Raw genomic sequence first — 22,249 nt, forward strand, 5'->3', positions numbered from 1 at the left:
TCTGGGTGTGCTGTGATCTAACCCGGTCCAGCCCAGTGTTTACTCTCTGGGTGCAATGTGATCTAACCCGGTCCAGCCCAGTGTTTACTCTCTGGGTGCACTGTGATCTAACCCGGTTCAGCCCAGTGTTTACTCTCTGGGTGCACTGTGATCTAACCCGGGTCAGCCCAGTGTTTACTCTCTGGGTGCGCTGTGATCTAACCTGGTCCAGCCCAGTGTTTACTCTCTGGGTGCGCTGTGATCTAACCCGGTCCAGCCCAGTGTTTACTCTCTCTCGGTTTGCTGTGATCTAACCCGGTCCAGCCCAGTGTTTACTCTCTGGGTGTGCTGTGATCTAACCTGGTCCAGCCCAGTGTTTACTCTCTGGGTGCACTGTGATCTAACCCGGGTCAGCCCAGTGTTTACTCTCTGGGTGCACTGTGATCTAACCCGGGTCAGCCCAGTGTTTACTCTCTGGGTGCGCTGTGATCTAACCTGGTCCAGCCCAGTGTTTACTCTCTGGGTGCACTGTGATCTAACCTGGTCCAGCCCAGTGTTTACTCTCTGGGTGCACTGTGATCTAACCCGGTTCAGCCCAGTGTTTACTCTCTGGGTGCGCTGTGATCTAACCTGGTCCAGCCCAGTGTTTACTCTCTGGGTGCACTGTGATCTAACCCGGTTCAGCCCAGTGTTTACTCTCTGGGTGCGCTGTGATCTAACCCGGTCCAGCCCAGTGTTTACTTTCTGGGTGCGCTGTGATCTAACCCGGTTCAGCCCAGTGTTTACTCTCCAGGTGTGCTGTGATCTAACCCGGTCCAGCCCAGTGTTAACTCTCTCTGTGCGCTGTGATCTAACCCGGTTCAGCCCAGTGTTTACTCTCCAGGTGTGCTGTGATCTAGCCCGGTCCAGCCCAGTGTTTACTCTCTCTGTGTGCTGTGATCTAACCCGGTCCAGCCCAGTGTTTACTCTCTGGGTGCGCTGTGATCTAACCCGGTCCGGCCCAGTGTTTACGCTCTGGGTGCACTGTGATCTAACCCGGTCCAGCCCAGTGTTTACTCTCTGGGTGCAATGTGATCTAACCCGGTCCAGCCCAGTGTTTACTCTCTGGGTGCACTGTGATCTAACCCGGTTCAGCCCAGTGTTTACTCTCTGGGTGCGCTGTGATCTAACCTGGTCCAGCCCAGTGTTTACTCTCTGGGTGCGCTGTGATCTAACCCGGTCCAGCCCAGTGTTTACTCTCTGGGTGCACTGTGATCTAACCCGGTCCAGCCCAGTGTTTACTCTCTGGGTGCGCTGTGATCTAACCCGGTCCAGCCCAGTGTTTACTTTCTGGGTGCGCTGTGATCTAACCCGGTTCAGCCCAGTGTTTACTCTCCAGGTGTGCTGTGATCTAACCCGGTCCAGCCCAGTGTTAACTCTCTCTGTGCGCTGTGATCTAACCCGGTTCAGCCCAGTGTTTACTCGCCAGGTGTGCTGTGATCTAGCCCGGTCCAGCCCAGTGTTTACTCTCTCTGTGTGCTGTGATCTAACCCGGTCCAGCCCAGTGTTTACTCTCTGGGTGCGCTGTGATCTAACCCGGTCCGGCCCAGTGTTTACGCTCTGGGTGCACTGTGATCTAACCCGGTCCAGCCCAGTGTTTACTCTCTGGGTGCAATGTGATCTAACCCGGTCCAGCCCAGTGTTTACTCTCTGGGTGCACTGTGATCTAACCCGGTTCAGCCCAGTGTTTACTCTCTGGGTGCGCTGTGATCTAACCTGGTCCAGCCCAGTGTTTACTCTCTGGGTGCGCTGTGATCTAACCCGGTCCAGCCCAGTGTTTACTCTCTGGGTGCACTGTGATCTAACCCGGTCCAGCCCAGTGTTTACTCTCTGGGTGCGCTGTGATCTAACCCGGTCCAGCCCAGTGTTTACTCTCTGGGTGCGCTGTGATCTAACCTGGTCCAGCCCAGTGTTTACTCTCTGGGTGCGCTGTGATCTAACCCGGTCCGGCCCAGTGTTTACTCTCTGGGTGTGCTGTGATCTAACCCGGTCCAGCCCAGTGTTTACTCTCTGGGTGCACTGTGATCTAACCCGGTTCAGCCCAGTGTTTACTCTCTGGGTGCACTGTGATCTAACCCGGGTCAGCCCAGTGTTTACTCTCTGGGTGCGCTGTGATCTAACCTGGTCCAGCCCAGTGTTTACTCTCTGGGTGCGCTGTGATCTAACCCGGTCCAGCCCAGTGTTTACTCTCTCTCGGTTTGCTGTGATCTAACCCGGTCCAGCCCAGTGTTTACTCTCTGGGTGCGCTGTGATCTAACCTGGTCCAGCCCAGTGTTTACTCTCTGGGTGCACTGTGATCTAACCCGGGTCAGCCCAGTGTTTACTCTCTGGGTGCACTGTGATCTAACCCGGGTCAGCCCAGTGTTTACTCTCTGGGTGCACTGTGATCTAACCCGGGTCAGCCCAGTGTTTACTCTCTGGGTGCGCTGTGATCTAACCTGGTCCAGCCCAGTGTTTACTCTCTGGGTGCACTGTGATCTAACCTGGTCCAGCCCAGTGTTTACTCTCTGGGTGCACTGTGATCTAACCCGGTTCAGCCCAGTGTTTACTCTCTGGGTGCGCTGTGATCTAACCTGGTCCAGCCCAGTGTTTACTCTCTGGGTGCACTGTGATCTAACCCGGTTCAGCCCAGTGTTTACTCTCTGGGTGCGCTGTGATCTAACCTGGTCCAGCCCAGTGTTTACTTTCTGGGTGCGCTGTGATCTAACCCGGTCCAGCCCAGTGTTTACTCTCTCTCGGTTTGCTGTGATCTAACCCGGTCCAGCCCAGTGTTTACTCTCTCTCGGTTTGCTGTGATCTAACCCGGTCCAGCCCAGTGTTTACTCTCTCTCGGTTTGCTGTGATCTAACCCGGTCCAGCCCAGTGTTTACTCTCTGGGTGCACTGTGATCTAACCCGGTTCAGCCCAGTGTTTACTCTCTGGGTGCGCTGTGATCTAACCCGGTCCAACCCAGTGTTTACTCTCTGGGTGCACTGTGATCTAACCTGGTCCAGCCCAGTGTTTACTCTCTGGGTGCGCTGTGATCTAACCCGGTCCAGCCCAGTGTTTACTCTCTCTCGGTTTGCTGTGATCTAACCCGGTCCAGCCCAGTGTTTACTCTCTCTCGGTTTGCTGTGATCTAACCCGGTCCAGCCCAGTGTTTACTCTCTCTCGGTTTGCTGTGATCTAACCCGGTCCAGCCCAGTGTTTACTCTCTGGGTGCACTGTGATCTAACCCGGTCCAGCCCAGTGTTTACTCTCTGGGTGCACTGTGATCTAACCCGGTCCAGCCCAGTGTTTACTCTCTCTGTGCGCTGTGATCTAACCCGGTTCAGCCCAGTGTTTACTCTCTGGGTGCGCTGTGATCTAACCTGGTCCAGCCCAGTGTTTACTTTCTGGGTGCGCTGTGATCTAACCCGGTCCAGCCCAGTGTTTACTCTCTCTCGGTTTGCTGTGATCTAACCCGGTCCAGCCCAGTGTTTACTCTCTCTCGGTTTGCTGTGATCTAACCCGGTCCAGCCCAGTGTTTACTCTCTCTCGGTTTGCCGTGATCTAACCCGGTCCAGCCCAGTGTTTACTCTCTGGGTGCACTGTGATCTAACCCGGTCCAGCCCAGTGTTTACTCTCTCTCGGTTTGCTGTGATCTAACCCGGTCCAGCCCAGTGTTTACTCTCTCTCGGTTTGCTGTGATCTAACCCGGTCCAGCCCAGTGTTTACTCTCTGGGTGCGCTGTGATCTAACCCGGTCCAGCCCAGTGTTTACTCTCTGGGTGCACTGTGATCTAACCCGGTCCAGCCCAGTGTTTACTCTCTCTCGGTTTGCTGTGATCTAACCCGGTCCAGCCCAGTGTTTACTCTCTCTCGGTTTGCTGTGTTCTAACCCGGTCCAGCCCAGTGTTTACTCTCTGGGTGCGCTGTGATCTAACCCGGTCCAGCCCAGTGTTTACTCTCTGTGCACTGTGATCTAACCCGGTCCAGCCCAGTGTTTACTCTCTGGGTGCACTGTGATCTAACCCGGTCCAGCCCAGTGTTTACTCTCTGGGTGCACTGTGATCTAACCCGGTCCAGCCCAGTGTTTAATCTCTCTCGGTTTGCTGTGATCTAACCCGGTCCAGCCCAGTGTTTACTCTCTGGGTGCACTGTGATCTAACCCGGTCCAGCCCAGTGTTTACTCTCTGGGTGCACTGTGATCTAACCCGGTCCAGCCCAGTGTTTACTCTCTGGGTGCACTGTGATCTAACCCGGTCCAGCCCAGTGTTTAATCTCTCTCGGTTTGCTGTGATCTAACCCGGTCCAGCCCAGTGTTTACTCTCTGGGTGCGCTGTGATCTAACCCGGTCCAGCCCAGTGTTTACTCTCTGGGTGCGCTGTGATCTAACCCGGTCCAGCCCAGTGTTTACTCTCTCTCGGTTTGCTGTGATCTAACCTGGTCCAGCCCAGTGTTTACTCTCTGGGTGCACTGTGATCTAACCCGGTCCAGCCCACTGTTTACTCTCTGGGTGCACTGTGATCTAACCTGGTCCAGCCCAGTGTTTACTCTCTGGGTGCACTGTGATCTAACCCGGTACAGCCCAGTGTTTACTCTCTCTCGGTTTGCTGTGATCTAACCCGGTCCAGCCCAGTGTTTACTCTCTGGGTGCACTGTGATCTAACCCGGTCCAGCCCAGTATTTACTCTCTCTCGGTTTGCTGTGATCTAACCCGGTCCAGCCCAGTGTTTACTCTCTCTCGGTTTGCTGTGATCTAACCCGGTCCAGCCCAGTGTTTACTCTCTCTCGGTTTGCTGTGATCTAACCCGGTCCAGCCCAGTGTTTACTCTCTCTCGGTTTGCTGTGATCTAACCCAGTCCAGCCCAGTGTTTACTCTCTGGGTGCACTGTGATCTAACCCGGTCCAGCCCAGTGTTTTCTCTCTCTCGGTTTGCTGTGATCTAACCCGGTCCAGCCCAGTGTTTACTCTCTCTCGGTTTGCTGTGATCTAACCCGGTCCAGCCCAGTGTTTACTCTCTGGGTGCACTGTGATCTCACCCGGTCCAGCCCAGTGTTTACTCTCTCTCGGTTTGCTGTGATCTAACCCGGTCCAGCCCAGTGTTTACTCTCTCTCGGTTTGCTGTGATCTAACCCGGTCCAGCCCAGTGTTTACTCTCTGGGTGCACTGTGATCTAACCCGGTCCAGCCCAGTGTTTACTCTCTCTCGGTTTGCTGTGATCTAACCCGGTCCAGCCCAGTGTTTACTCTCTCTCGGTTTGCTGTGATCTAACCCGGTCCAGCCCAGTGTTTACTCTCTGGGTGCGCTGTGATCTAACCTGGTCCAGCCCAGTGTTTACTCTCTGGGTGCGCTGTGATCTAACCCGGTCCAGCCCAGTGTTTACTCTCTGGGTGCGCTGTGATCTAACCCGGTCCAGCCCAGTGTTTACTCTCTCTCGGTTTGCTGTGATCTAACCCGGTCCAGCCCAGTGTTTACTCTCTGGGTGCACTGTGATCTAACCCGGTCCAGCCCAGTGTTTACTTTCTGGGTGCGCTGTGATCTAACCCGGTTCAGCCCAGTGTTTACTCTCTGGGTGCGCTGTGATCTGACCCGGTCCAGCCCAGTGTTTACTCTCTGGGTGCACTGATCTAACCCGGTCCAGCCCAGTGTTTACTCTCTCTCGGTTTGCTGTGATCTAACCCGGTCCAGCCCAGTGTTTACTCTCTCTCGGTTTGCTGTGATCTAACCCGGTCCAGCCCAGTGTTTACTCTCTCTCGGTTTGCTGTGATCTAACCCGGTCCAGCCCAGTGTTTACTCTCTGGGTGCGCTGTGATCTAACCCGGTCCAGCCCAGTGTTTACTCTCTGTGCACTGTGATCTAACCCGGTCCAGCCCAGTGTTTACTCTCTGGGTGCACTGTGATCTAACCCGGTCCAGCCCAGTGTTTACTCTCTGGGTGCACTGTGATCTAACCCGGTCCAGCCCAGTGTTTAATCTCTCTCGGTTTGCTGAGCTCGAACCCGGTCCAGCCCAGTGTTTACTCTCTGGATGCACTGTGATCTAACCCGGTCCAGCCCAGTGTTTACTCTCTGGTTGCACTGTGATCTAACCCGGTCCAGCCCAGTGTTTACTCTCTGGGTGCACTGTGATCTAACCCAGTCCAGCCCAGTGTTTACTCTCTGGGTGCACTGTGATCTAACCCGGTCCAGCCCAGTGTTTACTCTCTGGGTGCACTGTGATCTAACCCGGTTCAGCCCAGTGTTTACTCTCTGGGTGCGCTGTGATCTAACCCGGTCCAGACCAGTGTTTACTCTCTGGGTGCACTGTGATCTAACCCAGTCCAGCCCAGTGTTTACTCTCTGGGTGCACTGTGATCTAACCCGGTCCAGCCCAGTGTTTACTCTCTGGGTGCACTGTGATCTAACCCGGTCCAGCCCAGTGTTTACTCTCTGGGTGCACTGTGATCTAACCCAGTCCAGCCCAGTGTTTACTCTCTGGGTGCACTGTGATCTAACCCAGTCCAGCCCAGTGTTTACTCTCTGGGTGCACTGTGATCTAACCCGGTCCAGCCCAGTGTTAACTCTCTGGGTGCACTGTCATCGAACCCGGTCCAGCCCAGTGTTTAATCTCACTGTGCACTGTGATCTAATCATTGTTTTTTTCTGAATTGTGTTTAGGAGCTGAAACGTCAAGCCAAGACTGAAGAGCTGGATTCTGAGGAGGAAGGGGAGGAGAGCGGTGATGAAGATGATGATGATGATGCTGATGAGGTTTGCCATCTGTCAACAGTGGGGGCCGATCGTGACTCGAGCAGAGACGGGAACCTTCATGTCTTCACTGTCAGTTCTACTGAGTACCTGAAACTGCGGGGCAAGCTGTTACGTGATGGACCCCCTCAGGTGTTCAACAATATCGAGGACACAGGTTTGAGTCTTTCCTGCATCATTCTCCTCTCTACTTCTATACGGAAGAGTGGAGAGGCTCAGCCGTTAGTCCAGTTTCCTCTCTGAACTATAGGCCATCTGCACCGTGCCCGGTCAAACACCTCACCCTTGGCTCAGTCGGTAGCCGTGTCCCCAACTAAGTCCCAAGGACTCAAACCCCTCTCGAGGACTTGAAAACTTCAACAAATCTTAGCCATTCGGCCCATCATGTCTGTGCTGCCTCTTTGAAAGAGCTGTCCAATTAATCCCACTCCCCTTCACTTTCCCAAATGTTGACAAATTTCTCCTTTCCAGGTATTTATCCAGTTTGTTTCTGAAAGGTGCAGTGGGATCTGCATTCACCCCTTCAGGTGTGATGTTCTGAGGGAGTGCTAACAGAAAGATCTGCACAGTGCAGCACTCCCTCACTACTGTCAGAGGTGCTGTCTTTCAGGTGAGATGTTTGCTGTAGTGATGAAGATCCCATGGTACTATTCCAAGAGGACTCAGGGGTTCTTCTGCCTTTGACCAGATGTATCCCTCAAACAACACAACCAAAATTACTGGGGGAGTTGTGGTCTGGTGGTGATGCCACGAGATTAGTCATCCAGTGACCCAGGCTAATGCCACGGGTTCAAATCCCACCACGGCAGCAGGTGGAATTTAAATTCAGTTAATGAATGAAAATCTGGAATTAAAATAAGAAAACCCATCTGGTTCATTAATGTCCTTTAGGGAAGGAAATCTGCTGTCCTTACCTGGTCTGGCCTACATGTGACTCCAGACGCACAGCAGTGTGGTTGACTCTTAACTGTCCCCTGAAATGGCCCAGTAAGCCACTCAGTTCAAGGGCAGTTAGGGATGGGCAATAAGTGCTGGCCTTGCCAGTGACGCCCACATCCCATGAAACAATAAAGAAAAACGTTTACTGGTGATTTGTCTCATTGCTACTGGTGGGATCTTGCTGTGTGCAAAATGGCTGCTACCTTTGCCGTTGAGCACAATTCAAGCTGGTGCCTTTGGTCATCGTGGCCCAGCTCCTGACCTGCTCTTGTAGGAACCAAGGAACAGGACGAGGCCTTTTAGCCTCTTGTACCTGTTACATTATCTGATCTGTGACCTAACTCCAGATACCTGCCTTTGCCCCGTGTGCTAATAAGAGTGTTCTTTCACCACATCATTAACACACTCTCTTTGCTTTTGCCCCACGACCTCCTTGTCAGTTATTCTCTCTGACCCTCTGTCCTATCAACACCTTCCCTTTTCTCTTTTCCCCCGGTCCCATTCTATTTGCTTAAAATCTATTACATTTCTAACCTTTGCCAGTTGTGATGAAGGGTCACTGACGTGAAACATGAACTCTGTTTTTCTCTCCACCGATGCTGCCAGACCTGCTGAGTATTTCCAGCACTTTCTGTTTTTATTTCAGATTTCCAACATCCATAGTATTTTGCTTTTATTTCCTAATTTAACTCCTGAAAGGCCTGGCTCTAATATTTCGACTATTTTCCCTAGACCTAGGCTACTCACATCAGAGGCAATAGTTTCTCTCTATCTGCCCTATCAGTTGTTGTTGATAACTTGAATTTGGAGTGGCTATGGTATTTCGGTAGCTGGTCCAGTGAGTTCCTGGTTAATGGTGATCCCTCAGGATGTTGTTGGTGTCAGACTTGGTAATGTTTGCTGCAGCACATCCTGTAGATGGTACACAGTGCAGCCACAGTGTGTTGATACCAGAGGGAGTGGGTGATGGTGCACAGTGCAGCCACAGTGTGTTCATACCAGAGGGAGTGGGTGATGGTGCACAGTGCAGCCACAGTGTGTTCATACCAGAGGGAGTGGGTGATGGTGCACAGTGCAGCCACAGTGTGTTCATACCAGAGGGAGTGGGTAATGGTACACAGTGCAGCCACAGTGTGTTCATACCAGAGGGAGTGGGTAATGGTACACAGTGCAGCCACAGTGTGTTCATACCAGAGGGAATGGGTGATGGTGCACAGTGCAGCCACAGTGTGTTCATACCAGAGGGAGTGGGTGATGGTGCACAGTGCAGCCACAGTGTGTTGATACCAGAGGGAGTGGGTGATGGTGCACAGTGCAGCCACAGTGTGTTCATACCAGAGGGAGTGGGTGATGGTGCACAGTGCAGCCACAGTGTGTTCATACCAGAGGGAGTGGGTGATGGTACACAGTGCAGCCACAGTGTGTTCATACCAGAGGGAGTGGGTGATGGTGCACAGTGCAGCCACAGTGTGTTCATACCAGAGGGAGTGGGTAATGGTGCACAGTGCAGCCACAGTGTGTTCATACCAGAGGGAGTGGGTAATGGTGCACAGTGCAGCCACAGTGTGTTCATACCAGAGGGAGTGGGTAATGGTGCACAGTGCAGCCACAGTGTGTTCATACCAGAGGGAGTGGGTGATGGTACACAGTGCAGCCACAGTGTGTTGATACCAGAGGGAGTGGGTGATGGTACACAGTGCAGCCACAGTGTGTTGATACCAGAGGGAGTGGGTGCTGGTACACAGTGCAGCCACAGTGTGTTGATACCAGAGGGAGTGGGTGATGGTGCACAGTGCAGCCACAGTGTGTTGATACCAGAGGGAGTGGGTGATGGTGCACAGTGCAGCCACAGTGTGTTGATACCAGAGGGAGTGGGTAATGGTACACAGTGCAGCCACAGTGTGTTGATACCAGAGGGAGTGGGTAATGGTACACAGTGCAGCCACAGTGTGTTGATACCAGAGGGAGTGGGTGATGGTACACAGTGCAGCCACAGTGTGTTGATACCAGAGGGAGTGGGTGCTGGTACACAGTGCAGCCACAGTGTGTTGATACCAGAGGGAGTGGGTGCTGGTACAAGTGCAGCCAGGATGTGTTGATACCAGAGGGAGTGGGTGCTGGTACACAGTGCAGCCACAGTGTGTTGATACCAGAGGGAGTAGGTGCTGGTGCACAGTGTAACCACAGTGTGTTGATACCAGAGGGAGTGGGTGATGGTACACAGTGCAGCCACAGTGTGTTGATACCAGAGGGAGTAGGTGCTGGTGCACAGTGTAACCACGGTGTGTTCATACCAGAGGGAGTGGGTGATGGTACACAGTGCAGCCACAGTGTGTTGATACCAGAGGGAGTAGGTGATGGTACACAGTGCAGCCAGGATGTGTTGATACCAGAGGGAGTGGGTGCTGGTACACAGTGCAGCCACAGTGTGTTGATACCAGAGGGAGTGGGTGCTGGTACACAGTGCAGCCACAGTGTGTTGATACCAGAGGGAGTGGGTGCTGGTACACAGTGCAGCCACAGTGAGTTGATACCAGAGGGAGTGGGTGCTGGTACACAGTGCAGCCACAGTGAGTTGATACCAGAGGGAGTGGGTGCTGGTACACAGTGTAACCACGGTGTGTTGATACCAGAGGGAGTGGGTGCTGGTACACAGTGTAACCACGGTGTGTTGATACCAGAGGGAGTGGGTGCTGGTACACAGTGCAGCCACAGTGTGTTGATACCAGAGGGAGTGGGTGATGGTACACAGTGCAGCCACAGTGTGTTGATACCAGAGGGAGTGGGTGCTGGTACACAGTGCAGCCACAGTGTGTTGATACTAGAGGGAGTGGGTGATGGTACACAGTGCAGCCACAGTGTGTTGATACCAGAGGGAGTGGGTGCTGGTACACAGTGCAGCCACAGTGTGTTGATACCAGAGGGAGTGGGTGCTGGTACACAGTGCAGCCACAGTGTGTTGATACCAGAGGGAGTGGGTAATGGTACACAGTGTAGCCACAGTGAGTTGATACCAGAGGGAGTGGGTGATGGTACACAGTGCAGCCACAGTGTGTTGATACCAGAGGGAGTGGGTGATGGTACACAGTGTAGCCACAGTGTGTTGATACCAGAGGGAGTGGGTGCTGGTACACAGTGCAGCCACAGTGTGTTGATACCAGAGGGAGTAGGTGCTGGTACACAGTGCAGCCACAGTGTGTTGATACCAGAGGGAGTGGGTGCTGGTACACAGTGCAGCCACAGTGTGTTGATACTAGAGGGAGTGGGTGATGGTACACAGTGCAGCCACAGTGTGTTGATACCAGAGGGAGTGGGTGATGGTACACAGTGCAGCCACAGTGTGTTGATACCAGAGGGAGTGGGTGCTGGTACACAGTGCAGCCACAGTGTGTTGATACCAGAGGGAGTGGGTGATGGTACACAGTGCAGCCACAGTGTGTTGATACCAGAGGGAGTGGGTAATGGTACACAGTGTAACCACGGTGTGTTCATACCAGAGGGAGTGGGTGATGGTACACAGTGCAGCCACAGTGTGTTGATACCAGAGGGAGTAGGTGCTGGTACACAGTGCAGCCACAGTGTGTTGATACCAGAGGGAGTGGGTGATGGTACACAGTGCAGCCAGGATGTGTTGATACTAGAGGGAGTGGGTGATGGTGCACAGTGCAGCCACAGTGTGTTGATACCAGAGGGAGTGGGTGCTGGTACACAGTGCAGCCACAGTGTGTTGATACCAGAGGGAGTGGGTGCTGGTCCACAGTGCAGCCACAGTGTGTTGATACCAGAGGGAGTGGGTGATGGTATACAGTGCAGTCACAGTGTGTTGATACCAGAGGGAGTGGGTGCTGGTACACAGTGTAACCACGGTGTGTTGATACCAGAGGGAGTGGGTGATGGTACACAGTGTAACCACAGTGTGTTGATACCAGAGGGAGTGGGTGATGGTACACAGTGTAACCACGGTGTGTTGATACCAGAGGGAGTGGGTGATGGTACACAGTGTAACCACAGTGTGTTGATACCAGAGGGAGTGGGTGATGGTACACAGTGTAACCACGGTGTGTTGATACCAGAGGGAGTGGGTGATGGTACACAGTGTAACCACAGTGTGTTGATACCAGAGGGAGTGGGTGCTGGTACACAGTGTAACCACGGTGTGTTGATACCAGAGGGAGTGGGTGATGGTACACAGTGTAATCACAGTGTGTTGATACCAGAGGGAGTGGGTGATGGTACACAGTGCAGCCACAGTGTGTTGATACCAGAGGGAGTGGGTAATGGTACACAGTGCAGCCACAGTGTGTTGATACCAGAGGTAGTGGGTGATGGTACACAGTGCAGCCACAGTGTGTTGATACCAGAGGGAGTGGGTAATGGTACACAGTGCAGCCACAGTGTGTTGATACCAGAGGGAGTGGGTAATGGTACACAGTGCAGCCACAGTGTGTTGATACCAGAGGGAGTGGGTGATGGTACACAGTGCAGCCACAGTGTGTTGATACCAGAGGGAGTGGGTGATGGTACACAGTGCAGCCACAGTGTGTTGATACCAGAGGGAGTGGGTGATGGTACACAGTGCAGCCACAGTGTGTTGATACCAGAGGGAGTGGGTAATGGTACACAGTGCAGCCACAGTGTGTTGATACCAGAGGGAGTGGGTAATGGTACACAGTGCAGCCACAGTGTGTTGATACCAGAGGGAGTGGGTAATGGTACACAGTGCAGCCACAGTGTGTTGATACCAGAGGGAGTGGGTGATGGTACACAGTGCAGCCACAGTGTGTTGATACCAGAGGGAGTGGGTGATGGTACACAGTGCAGCCACAGTGTGTTGATACCAGAGGGAGTGGGTAATGGTACACAGTGCAGCCGCAGTGTGTTGATACCAGAGGGAGTGGGTAATGGTACACAGTGTAGCCACAGTGTGTTGATACCAGAGGGAGTGGGTAATGGTACACAGTGTAGCCACAGTGTGTTGATACCAGAGGGAGTGGGTAATGGTACACAGTGTAGCCACAGTGTGTTGATACCAGAGGGAGTGGGTGCTGGTACACAGTGTAGCCACAGTGAGTTGATACCAGAGGGAGTGGGTGATGGTACACAGTGCAGCCACAGTGTGTTGATACCAGAGGGAGTGGGTGATGGTACACAGTGCAGCCACAGTGAGTTGATACCAGAGGGAGTGGGTGCTGGTACACAGTGTAGCCACAGTGTGTTGATACCAGAGGGAGTGGGTAATGGTACACAGTGCAGCCACAGTGTGTTGATACCAGAGGGAGTGGGTAATGGTACACAGTGCAGCCACAGTGAGTTGATACCAGAGGGAGTGGGTGCTGGTACACAGTGCAGCCACAGTGTGTTGATACCAGAGGGAGTGGGTAATGGTACACAGTGCAGCCACAGTGTGTTGATACCAGAGGGAGTGGGTAATGGTACACAGTGCAGCCACAGTGTGTTGATACCAGAGGGAGTGGGTAATGGTACACAGTGCAGCCACAGTGTGTTGATACCAGAGGGAGTGGGTAATGGTACACAGTGCAGCCACAGTGTGTTGATACCAGAGGGAGTGGGTAATGGTACACAGTGCAGCCACAGTGTGTTGATACCAGAGGGAGTGGGTAATGGTACACAGTGCAGCCACAGTGTGTTGATACCAGAGGGAGTGGGTAATGGTACACAGTGCAGCCACAGTGTGTTGATACCAGAGGGAGTGGGTAATGGTACACAGTGCAGCCACAGTGTGTTGATACCAGAGGGAGTGGGTGATGGTACACAGTGCAGCCACAGTGTGTTGATACCAGAGGGAGTGGGTGATGGTACACAGTGCAGCCACAGTGTGTTGATACCAGAGGGAGTGGGTGCTGGTACACAGTGCAGCCACAGTGTGTTGATACCAGAGGGAGTGGGTAATGGTACACAGTGTAGCCACAGTGTGTTGATACCAGAGGGAGTGGGTGCTGGTACACAGTGTAGCCACAGTGAGTTGATACCAGAGGGAGTGGGTGATGGTACACAGTGCAGCCACAGTGTGTTGATACCAGAGGGAGTGGGTGATGGTACACAGTGCAGCCACAGTGAGTTGATACCAGAGGGAGTGGGTGCTGGTACACAGTGTAGCCACAGTGTGTTGATACCAGAGGGAGTGGGTAATGGTACACAGTGCAGCCACAGTGTGTTGATACCAGAGGGAGTGGGTAATGGTACACAGTGCAGCCACAGTGAGTTGATACCAGAGGGAGTGGGTGCTGGTACACAGTGCAGCCACAGTGTGTTGATACCAGAGGGAGTGGGTAATGGTACACAGTGCAGCCACAGTGTGTTGATACCAGAGGGAGTGGGTAATGGTACACAGTGCAGCCACAGTGTGTTGATACCAGAGGGAGTGGGTGCTGGTACACAGTGCAGCCACAGTGTGTTGATACCAGAGGGAGTGGGTGATGGTACACAGTGCAGCCACAGTGTGTTGATACCAGAGGGAGTGGGTACTGGTACACAGTGCAGCCACAGTGTGTTGATACTAGAGGGAGTGGGTGATGGTACACAGTGCAGCCACAGTGTGTTGATACCAGAGGGAGTGGGTGCTGGTACACAGTGCAGCCACAGTGTGTTGATACCAGAGGGAGTGGGTGCTGGTACACAGTGTAGCCACAGTGTGTTGATACCAGAAGGAGTGGGTGATGGTACACAGTGCAGCCACAGTGTGTTGATACCAGAGAGAGTGGGTGCTGGTACACAGTGCAGCCACAGTGTGTTGATACCAGAGGGAGTGGGTGATGGTACACAGTGTAGCCACAGTGTGTTGATACCAGAGGGAGTGGGTAATGGTACACAGTGTAGCCACAGTGAGTTGATACCAGAGGGAGTGGGTGATGGTACACAGTGTAGCCACAGTGTGTTGATACCAGAGGGAGTGGGTAATGGTACACAGTGTAGCCACAGTGAGTTGATACCAGAGGGAGTGGGTGATGGTACACAGTGTAGCCACAGTGAGTTGATACCAGAGGGAGTGGGTGATGGTACACAGTGCAGCCACAGTGAGTTGATACCAGAGGGAGTGGGTGATGGTACACAGTGCAGCCACAGTGTGTTGATACCAGAGGGAGTGGGTAATGGTACACAGTGCAGCCACAGTGTGTTGATACCAGAGGGAGTGGGTGATGGTACACAGTGCAGCCACAGTGTGTTGATACCAGAGGGAGTGGGTGATGGTACACAGTGCAGCCACAGTGTGTTGATACCAGAGGGAGTGGGTGATGGTACACAGTGCAGCCACAGTGTGTTGATACCAGAGGGAGTGGGTAATGGTACACAGTGCAGCCACAGTGTGTTGATACCAGAGGGAGTGGGTAATGGTACACAGTGTAGCCACAGTGTGTTGATACCAGAGGGAGTGGGTGATGGTACACAGTGCAGCCACAGTGTGTTGATACCAGAGGGAGTGGGTAATGGTACACAGTGTAGCCACAGTGTGTTGATACCAGAGGGAGTGGGTGCTGGTACACAGTGTAGCCACAGTGAGTTGATACCAGAGGGAGTGGGTGATGGTACACAGTGTAGCCACAGTGTGTTGATACCAGAGGGAGTGGGTGCTGGTACACAGTGTAGCCACAGTGTGTTGATACCAGAGGGAGTGGGTGCTGGTACACAGTGTAGCCACAGTGTGTTGATACCAGAGGGAGTGGGTGCTGGTACACAGTGTAGCCACAGTGTGTTGATACCAGAGGGAGTGGGTAATGGTACACAGTGCAGCCACAGTGTGTTGATACCAGAGGGAGTGGGTGCTGGTACACAGTGTAGCCACAGTGTGTTGATACCAGAGGGAGTGGGTGCTGGTACACAGTGTAGCCACAGTGTGTTGATACCAGAGGGAGTGGGTGCTGGTACACAGTGTAGCCACAGTGTGTTGATACCAGAGGGAGTGGGTAATGGTACACAGTGCAGCCACAGTGTGTTGATACCAGAGGGAGTGGGTAATGGTACACAGTGCAGCCACAGTGTGTTGATACCAGAGGGAGTGGGTGCTGGTACACAGTGCAGCCACAGTGTGTTGATACCAGAGGGAGTGGGTGCTGGTACACAGTGTAGCCACAGTGTGTTGATACCAGAGGGAGTGGGTAATGGTACACAGTGCAGCCACAGTGTGTTGATACCAGAGGGAGTGGGTAATGGTACACAGTGCAGCCACAGTGTGTTGATACCAGAGGGAGTGGGTAATGGTACACAGTGCAGCCACAGTGTGTTGATACCAGAGGGAGTGGGTAATGGTACACAGTGCAGCCACAGTGTGTTGATACCAGAGGGAGTGGGTAATGGTACACAGTGCAGCCACAGTGTGTTGATACCAGAGGGAGTGGGTAATGGTACACAGTGCAGCCACAGTGTGTTGATACCAGAGGGAGTGGGTGATGGTACACAGTGCAGCCACAGTGTGTTGATACCAGAGGGAGTGGGTGATGGTACACAGTGCAGCCACAGTGTGTTGATACCAGAGGGAGTGGGTAATGGTACACAGTGCAGCCGCAGTGTGTTGATACCAGAGGGAGTGGGTAATGGTACACAGTGTAGCCACAGTGTGTTGATACCAGAGGGAGTGGGTAATGGTACACAGTGTAGCCACAGTGTGTTGATACCAGAGGGAGTGGGTGCTGGTACACAGTGTAGCCACAGTGTGTTGATACCAGAGGGAGTGGGTGCTGGTACACAGTGTAGCCACAGTGTGTTGATACCAGAGGGAGTGGGTGCTGGTACACAGTGTAGCCACAGTGTGTTGATACCAGAGGGAGTGGGTAATGGTACACAGTGCAGCCACAGTGTGTTGATACCAGAGGGAGTGGGTGCTGGTACACAGTGTAGCCACAGTGTGTTGATACCAGAGGGAGTGGGTGCTGGTACACAGTGTAGCCACAGTGTGTTGATACCAGAGGGAGTGGGTGCTGGTACACAGTGTAGCCACAGTGTGTTGATACCAGAGGGAGTGGGTAATGGTACACAGTGCAGCCACAGTGTGTTGATACCAGAGGGAGTGGGTAATGGTACACAGTGCAGCCACAGTGTGTTGATACCAGAGGGAGTGGGTGCTGGTACACAGTGCAGCCACAGTGTGTTGATACCAGAGGGAGTGGGTGCTGGTACACAGTGTAGCCACAGTGTGTTGATACCAGAGGGAGTGGGTAATGGTACACAGTGCAGCCACAGTGTGTTGATACCAGAGGGAGTGGGTAATGGTACACAGTGCAGCCACAGTGTGTTGATACCAGAGGGAGTGGGTAATGGTACACAGTGCAGCCACAGTGTGTTGATACCAGAGGGAGTGGGTAATGGTACACAGTGCAGCCACAGTGTGTTGATACCAGAGGGAGTGGGTAATGGTACACAGTGCAGCCACAGTGTGTTGATACCAGAGGGAGTGGGTAATGGTACACAGTGCAGCCACAGTGTGTTGATACCAGAGGGAGTGGGTGATGGTACACAGTGCAGCCACAGTGTGTTGATACCAGAGGGAGTGGGTGATGGTACACAGTGCAGCCACAGTGTGTTGATACCAGAGGGAGTGGGTAATGGTACACAGTGCAGCCGCAGTGTGTTGATACCAGAGGGAGTGGGTAATGGTACACAGTGTAGCCACAGTGTGTTGATACCAGAGGGAGTGGGTAATGGTACACAGTGTAGCCACAGTGTGTTGATACCAGAGGGAGTGGGTAATGGTACACAGTGTAGCCACAGTGTGTTGATACCAGAGGGAGTGGGTGCTGGTACACAGTGTAGCCACAGTGAGTTGATACCAGAGGGAGTGGGTGATGGTACACAGTGCAGCCACAGTGTGTTGATACCAGAGGGAGTGGGTGATGGTACACAGTGCAGCCACAGTGAGTTGATACCAGAGGGAGTGGGTGCTGGTACACAGTGTAGCCACAGTGTGTTGATACCAGAGGGAGTGGGTAATGGTACACAGTGCAGCCACAGTGTGTTGATACCAGAGGGAGTGGGTAATGGTACACAGTGCAGCCACAGTGAGTTGATACCAGAGGGAGTGGGTGCTGGTACACAGTGCAGCCACAGTGTGTTGATACCAGAGGGAGTGGGTAATGGTACACAGTGCAGCCACAGTGTGTTGATACCAGAGGGAGTGGGTAATGGTACACAGTGCAGCCACAGTGTGTTGATACCAGAGGGAGTGGGTAATGGTACACAGTGCAGCCACAGTGTGTTGATACCAGAGGGAGTGGGTAATGGTACACAGTGCAGCCACAGTGTGTTGATACCAGAGGGAGTGGGTAATGGTACACAGTGCAGCCACAGTGTGTTGATACCAGAGGGAGTGGGTAATGGTACACAGTGCAGCCACAGTGTGTTGATACCAGAGGGAGTGGGTAATGGTACACAGTGCAGCCACAGTGTGTTGATACCAGAGGGAGTGGGTAATGGTACACAGTGCAGCCACAGTGTGTTGATACCAGAGGGAGTGGGTAATGGTACACAGTGCAGCCACAGTGTGTTGATACCAGAGGGAGTGGGTGATGGTACACAGTGCAGCCACAGTGTGTTGATACCAGAGGGAGTGGGTGATGGTACACAGTGCAGCCACAGTGTGTTGATACCAGAGGGAGTGGGTGCTGGTACACAGTGCAGCCACAGTGTGTTGATACCAGAGGGAGTGGGTGATGGTACACAGTGCAGCCACAGTGTGTTGATACCAGAGGGAGTGGGTGCTGGTACACAGTGCAGCCACAGTGTGTTGATACCAGAGGGAGTGGGTGATGGTACACAGTGCAGCCACAGTGTGTTGATACCAGAGGGAGTGGGTACTGGTACACAGTGCAGCCACAGTGTGTTGATACTAGAGGGAGTGGGTGATGGTACACAGTGCAGCCACAGTGTGTTGATACCAGAGGGAGTGGGTGCTGGTACACAGTGCAGCCACAGTGTGTTGATACCAGAGGGAGTGGGTGCTGGTACACAGTGTAGCCACAGTGTGTTGATACCAGAAGGAGTGGGTGATGGTACACAGTGCAGCCACAGTGTGTTGATACCAGAGAGAGTGGGTGCTGGTACACAGTGCAGCCACAGTGTGTTGATACCAGAGGGAGTGGGTGATGGTACACAGTGTAGCCACAGTGTGTTGATACCAGAGGGAGTGGGTAATGGTACACAGTGTAGCCACAGTGAGTTGATACCAGAGGGAGTGGGTGATGGTACACAGTGTAGCCACAGTGTGTTGATACCAGAGGGAGTGGGTAATGGTACACAGTGTAGCCACAGTGAGTTGATACCAGAGGGAGTGGGTGATGGTACACAGTGTAGCCACAGTGAGTTGATACCAGAGGGAGTGGGTGATGGTACACAGTGCAGCCACAGTGAGTTGATACCAGAGGGAGTGGGTGATGGTACACAGTGCAGCCACAGTGTGTTGATACCAGAGGGAGTGGGTAATGGTACACAGTGCAGCCACAGTGTGTTGATACCAGAGGGAGTGGGTGATGGTACACAGTGCAGCCACAGTGTGTTGATACCAGAGGGAGTGGGTGATGGTACACAGTGCAGCCACAGTGTGTTGATACCAGAGGGAGTGGGTGATGGTACACAGTGCAGCCACAGTGTGTTGATACCAGAGGGAGTGGGTAATGGTACACAGTGCAGCCACAGTGTGTTGATACCAGAGGGAGTGGGTAATGGTACACAGTGTAGCCACAGTGTGTTGATACCAGAGGGAGTGGGTGATGGTACACAGTGCAGCCACAGTGTGTTGATACCAGAGGGAGTGGGTAATGGTACACAGTGTAGCCACAGTGTGTTGATACCAGAGGGAGTGGGTGCTGGTACACAGTGTAGCCACAGTGAGTTGATACCAGAGGGAGTGGGTGATGGTACACAGTGTAGCCACAGTGTGTTGATACCAGAGGGAGTGGGTGCTGGTACACAGTGTAGCCACAGTGTGTTGATACCAGAGGGAGTGGGTGCTGGTACACAGTGTAGCCACAGTGTGTTGATACCAGAGGGAGTGGGTGCTGGTACACAGTGTAGCCACAGTGTGTTGATACCAGAGGGAGTGGGTAATGGTACACAGTGCAGCCACAGTGTGTTGATACCAGAGGGAGTGGGTGCTGGTACACAGTGTAGCCACAGTGTGTTGATACCAGAGGGAGTGGGTGCTGGTACACAGTGTAGCCACAGTGTGTTGATACCAGAGGGAGTGGGTGCTGGTACACAGTGTAGCCACAGTGTGTTGATACCAGAGGGAGTGGGTAATGGTACACAGTGCAGCCACAGTGTGTTGATACCAGAGGGAGTGGGTAATGGTACACAGTGCAGCCACAGTGTGTTGATACCAGAGGGAGTGGGTGCTGGTACACAGTGCAGCCACAGTGTGTTGATACCAGAGGGAGTGGGTAATGGTACACAGTGCAGCCACAGTGTGTTGATACCAGAGGGAGTGGGTAATGGTACACAGTGCAGCCACAGTGTGTTGATACCAGAGGGAGTGGGTGCTGGTACACAGTGTAGCCACAGTGTGTTGATACCAGAGGGAGTGGGTAATGGTACACAGTGCAGCCACAGTGTGTTGATACCAGAGGGAGTGGGTAATGGTACACAGTGCAGCCACAGTGTGTTGATACCAGAGGGAGTGGGTGCTGGTACACAGTGTAGCCACAGTGTGTTGATACCAGAGGGAGTGGGTGCTGGTACACAGTGCAGCCACAGTGTGTTGATACCAGAGGGAGTGGGTGCTGGTACACAGTGCAGCCACAGTGTGTTGATACCAGAGGGAGTGGGTGCTGGTACACAGTGCAGCCACAGTGTGTTGATACCAGAGGGAGTGGGTGATGGTACACAGTGCAGCCACAGTGTGTTGATACCAGAGGGAGTGGGTAATGGTACACAGTGCAGCCACAGTGTGTTGATACCAGAGGGAGTGGGTAATGGTACACAGTGCAGCCACAGTGTGTTGATACCAGAGGGAGTGGGTAATGGTACACAGTGCAGCCACAGTGTGTTGATACCAGAGGGAGTGGGTGTCTCTACAGGTGGGAGCAGCTTTGGACCGTTGCATGGACTGGGTGCGAGGGTCGGCTGATTCATCCAATTTACATCTTTATTCACTGCAGCTGTGAGCTCTGGCATTGCCTGCCATTACTGCAGGCTGCTCAAACGCGTTTTGATACGGAGAACTGTGCCACAATTCCCCATCCACACTGAGTTGTGATGGAGGTGGGTGGAGGCTTGATGAGGTGGGGGGAGAAGGGTTCTCCCCATGGGTAGGGGGATACAGGCTGATAGGAAGGGGAAGGTTCAATGCTCCAACCTGAAGTTAATAGCTTGGTTGACCAAGCCTTGAGGAGGGGTGCGGGGGGAGGGATCTCGCCTCCCTCACCCCTGCCCCCAGACCCCTCAGTGTTACCTGCTGAATGGAGGGATGAGTGAGGAAGGGGAATGGACTCTACCCCCCCCCCCCCCATGTGGTTTAATGATTGTTGTGATACTGTGCTCTTCGTGAGGTGTAGAGAATTAGCAGCTACTCTCCCTGCAGGCAGGGAAACGGCTTCAGATGGAGGGAGAAGATCAGCGAAGCTCCCTGCCTGTGATTAGACCTTACTGCTGTGATGGGGGAGGGGGAGATTATGCAGACAGAGAATTGTGGAAGGTGACGTCAGGGGAGGGCCTGAATGTGATGCTGTCTATAGTTGAATAGTTGACTGAAAATTTTGTCCGGGCTGCTGATCGTGGGGCACCTGGATGGGGGAGGGGGAGGAATTGCTGAAACTGGACCACAGGCAATTGATTATGTGTTTGTTCCTTTGATTTCCTGCAGAAATCCCTGCGGTTCAGCGCTTTGTCCATCAGATTACCCTGGCACGGCGGGCACTCGGCACAGAGGTGGTTATCCGCAATGTCGCCAGATTCGTCAGTCAGGTGGTCACGTACCTGACCAACCGCAGAGCCCAGGTAAATGCCAGGAACCATTAGCGTGAATGTTAGCAGTGTCGGGGGGCGGCGGATGTTGTGAAGTGGGATGTGGGGTGAGTAACTCCCCCTCCCCTTTCCCCCTGGGTTCAGTAAGTTAATTCCTGGGATGAAGGGTTTGTTTTATGAGGAAAGGTTGGGCAGGTTGGGCCTGTACTCATTAGAGTTTAGAAGAATGAGAGATGATCTGATTGAAACATATAAGATCCCGAGGCGGCTTTACCGGGTAGATGCTGAGGGGATCTAGAACAATTTCAGAATAACGGGTCTCCCATTTCAGATGGAGATGAGGAATTTCTTCTCCCAGTGGGTTGTCAATCTTTGGAATTCTCTTCCCCAGAGAGCAGTGGAGGTTGAGTTACAGATTTTGCTCTACAAGGGAGTCAAGGGTTATGGGGCCAGGGGGGGGCAACAGGAAAGTGGAGTTAAGGTTTCATTCAAACCAGCCATGATTTAATTGAATGGCAGAGCAGGCTCGATGGGCCGAATGGCCTTCTCCTGCTCCTGTTTCTTATGGTCATATGGGACCATTCTTCTCTCACTGCCTGCCTGTGCCCAGCACTCCTTCTCGAGCTGTAGTGTTGGGGTGTGGGGGCAGGGGTCCAGGGTGGAGCTTTGTGTGTAA

The 22,249-nt window shown here is 53.2% G+C and overlaps 1 protein-coding gene across 1 annotated transcript in view; it reads left to right on the forward strand.

Annotated features, from left to right (window-relative positions):
* Positions 1-22,249, forward strand: part of LOC137381126 (uncharacterized) — a 184,719-nt gene that overhangs the window by 161,202 nt on the left and 1,268 nt on the right. Inside the window, exons 16-17 of the mRNA XM_068053517.1 lie at positions 6,637-6,883; positions 21,473-21,606. Coding sequence (XP_067909618.1) covers positions 6,637-6,883; positions 21,473-21,606 — 381 coding nt within the window. The remainder of the gene's footprint in view (positions 1-6,636; positions 6,884-21,472; positions 21,607-22,249) is intronic.

Source organism: Heterodontus francisci, chromosome 2 (assembly GCF_036365525.1).
Source record: "Heterodontus francisci isolate sHetFra1 chromosome 2, sHetFra1.hap1, whole genome shotgun sequence".
NCBI lineage: Eukaryota > Metazoa > Chordata > Chondrichthyes > Heterodontiformes > Heterodontidae > Heterodontus > Heterodontus francisci.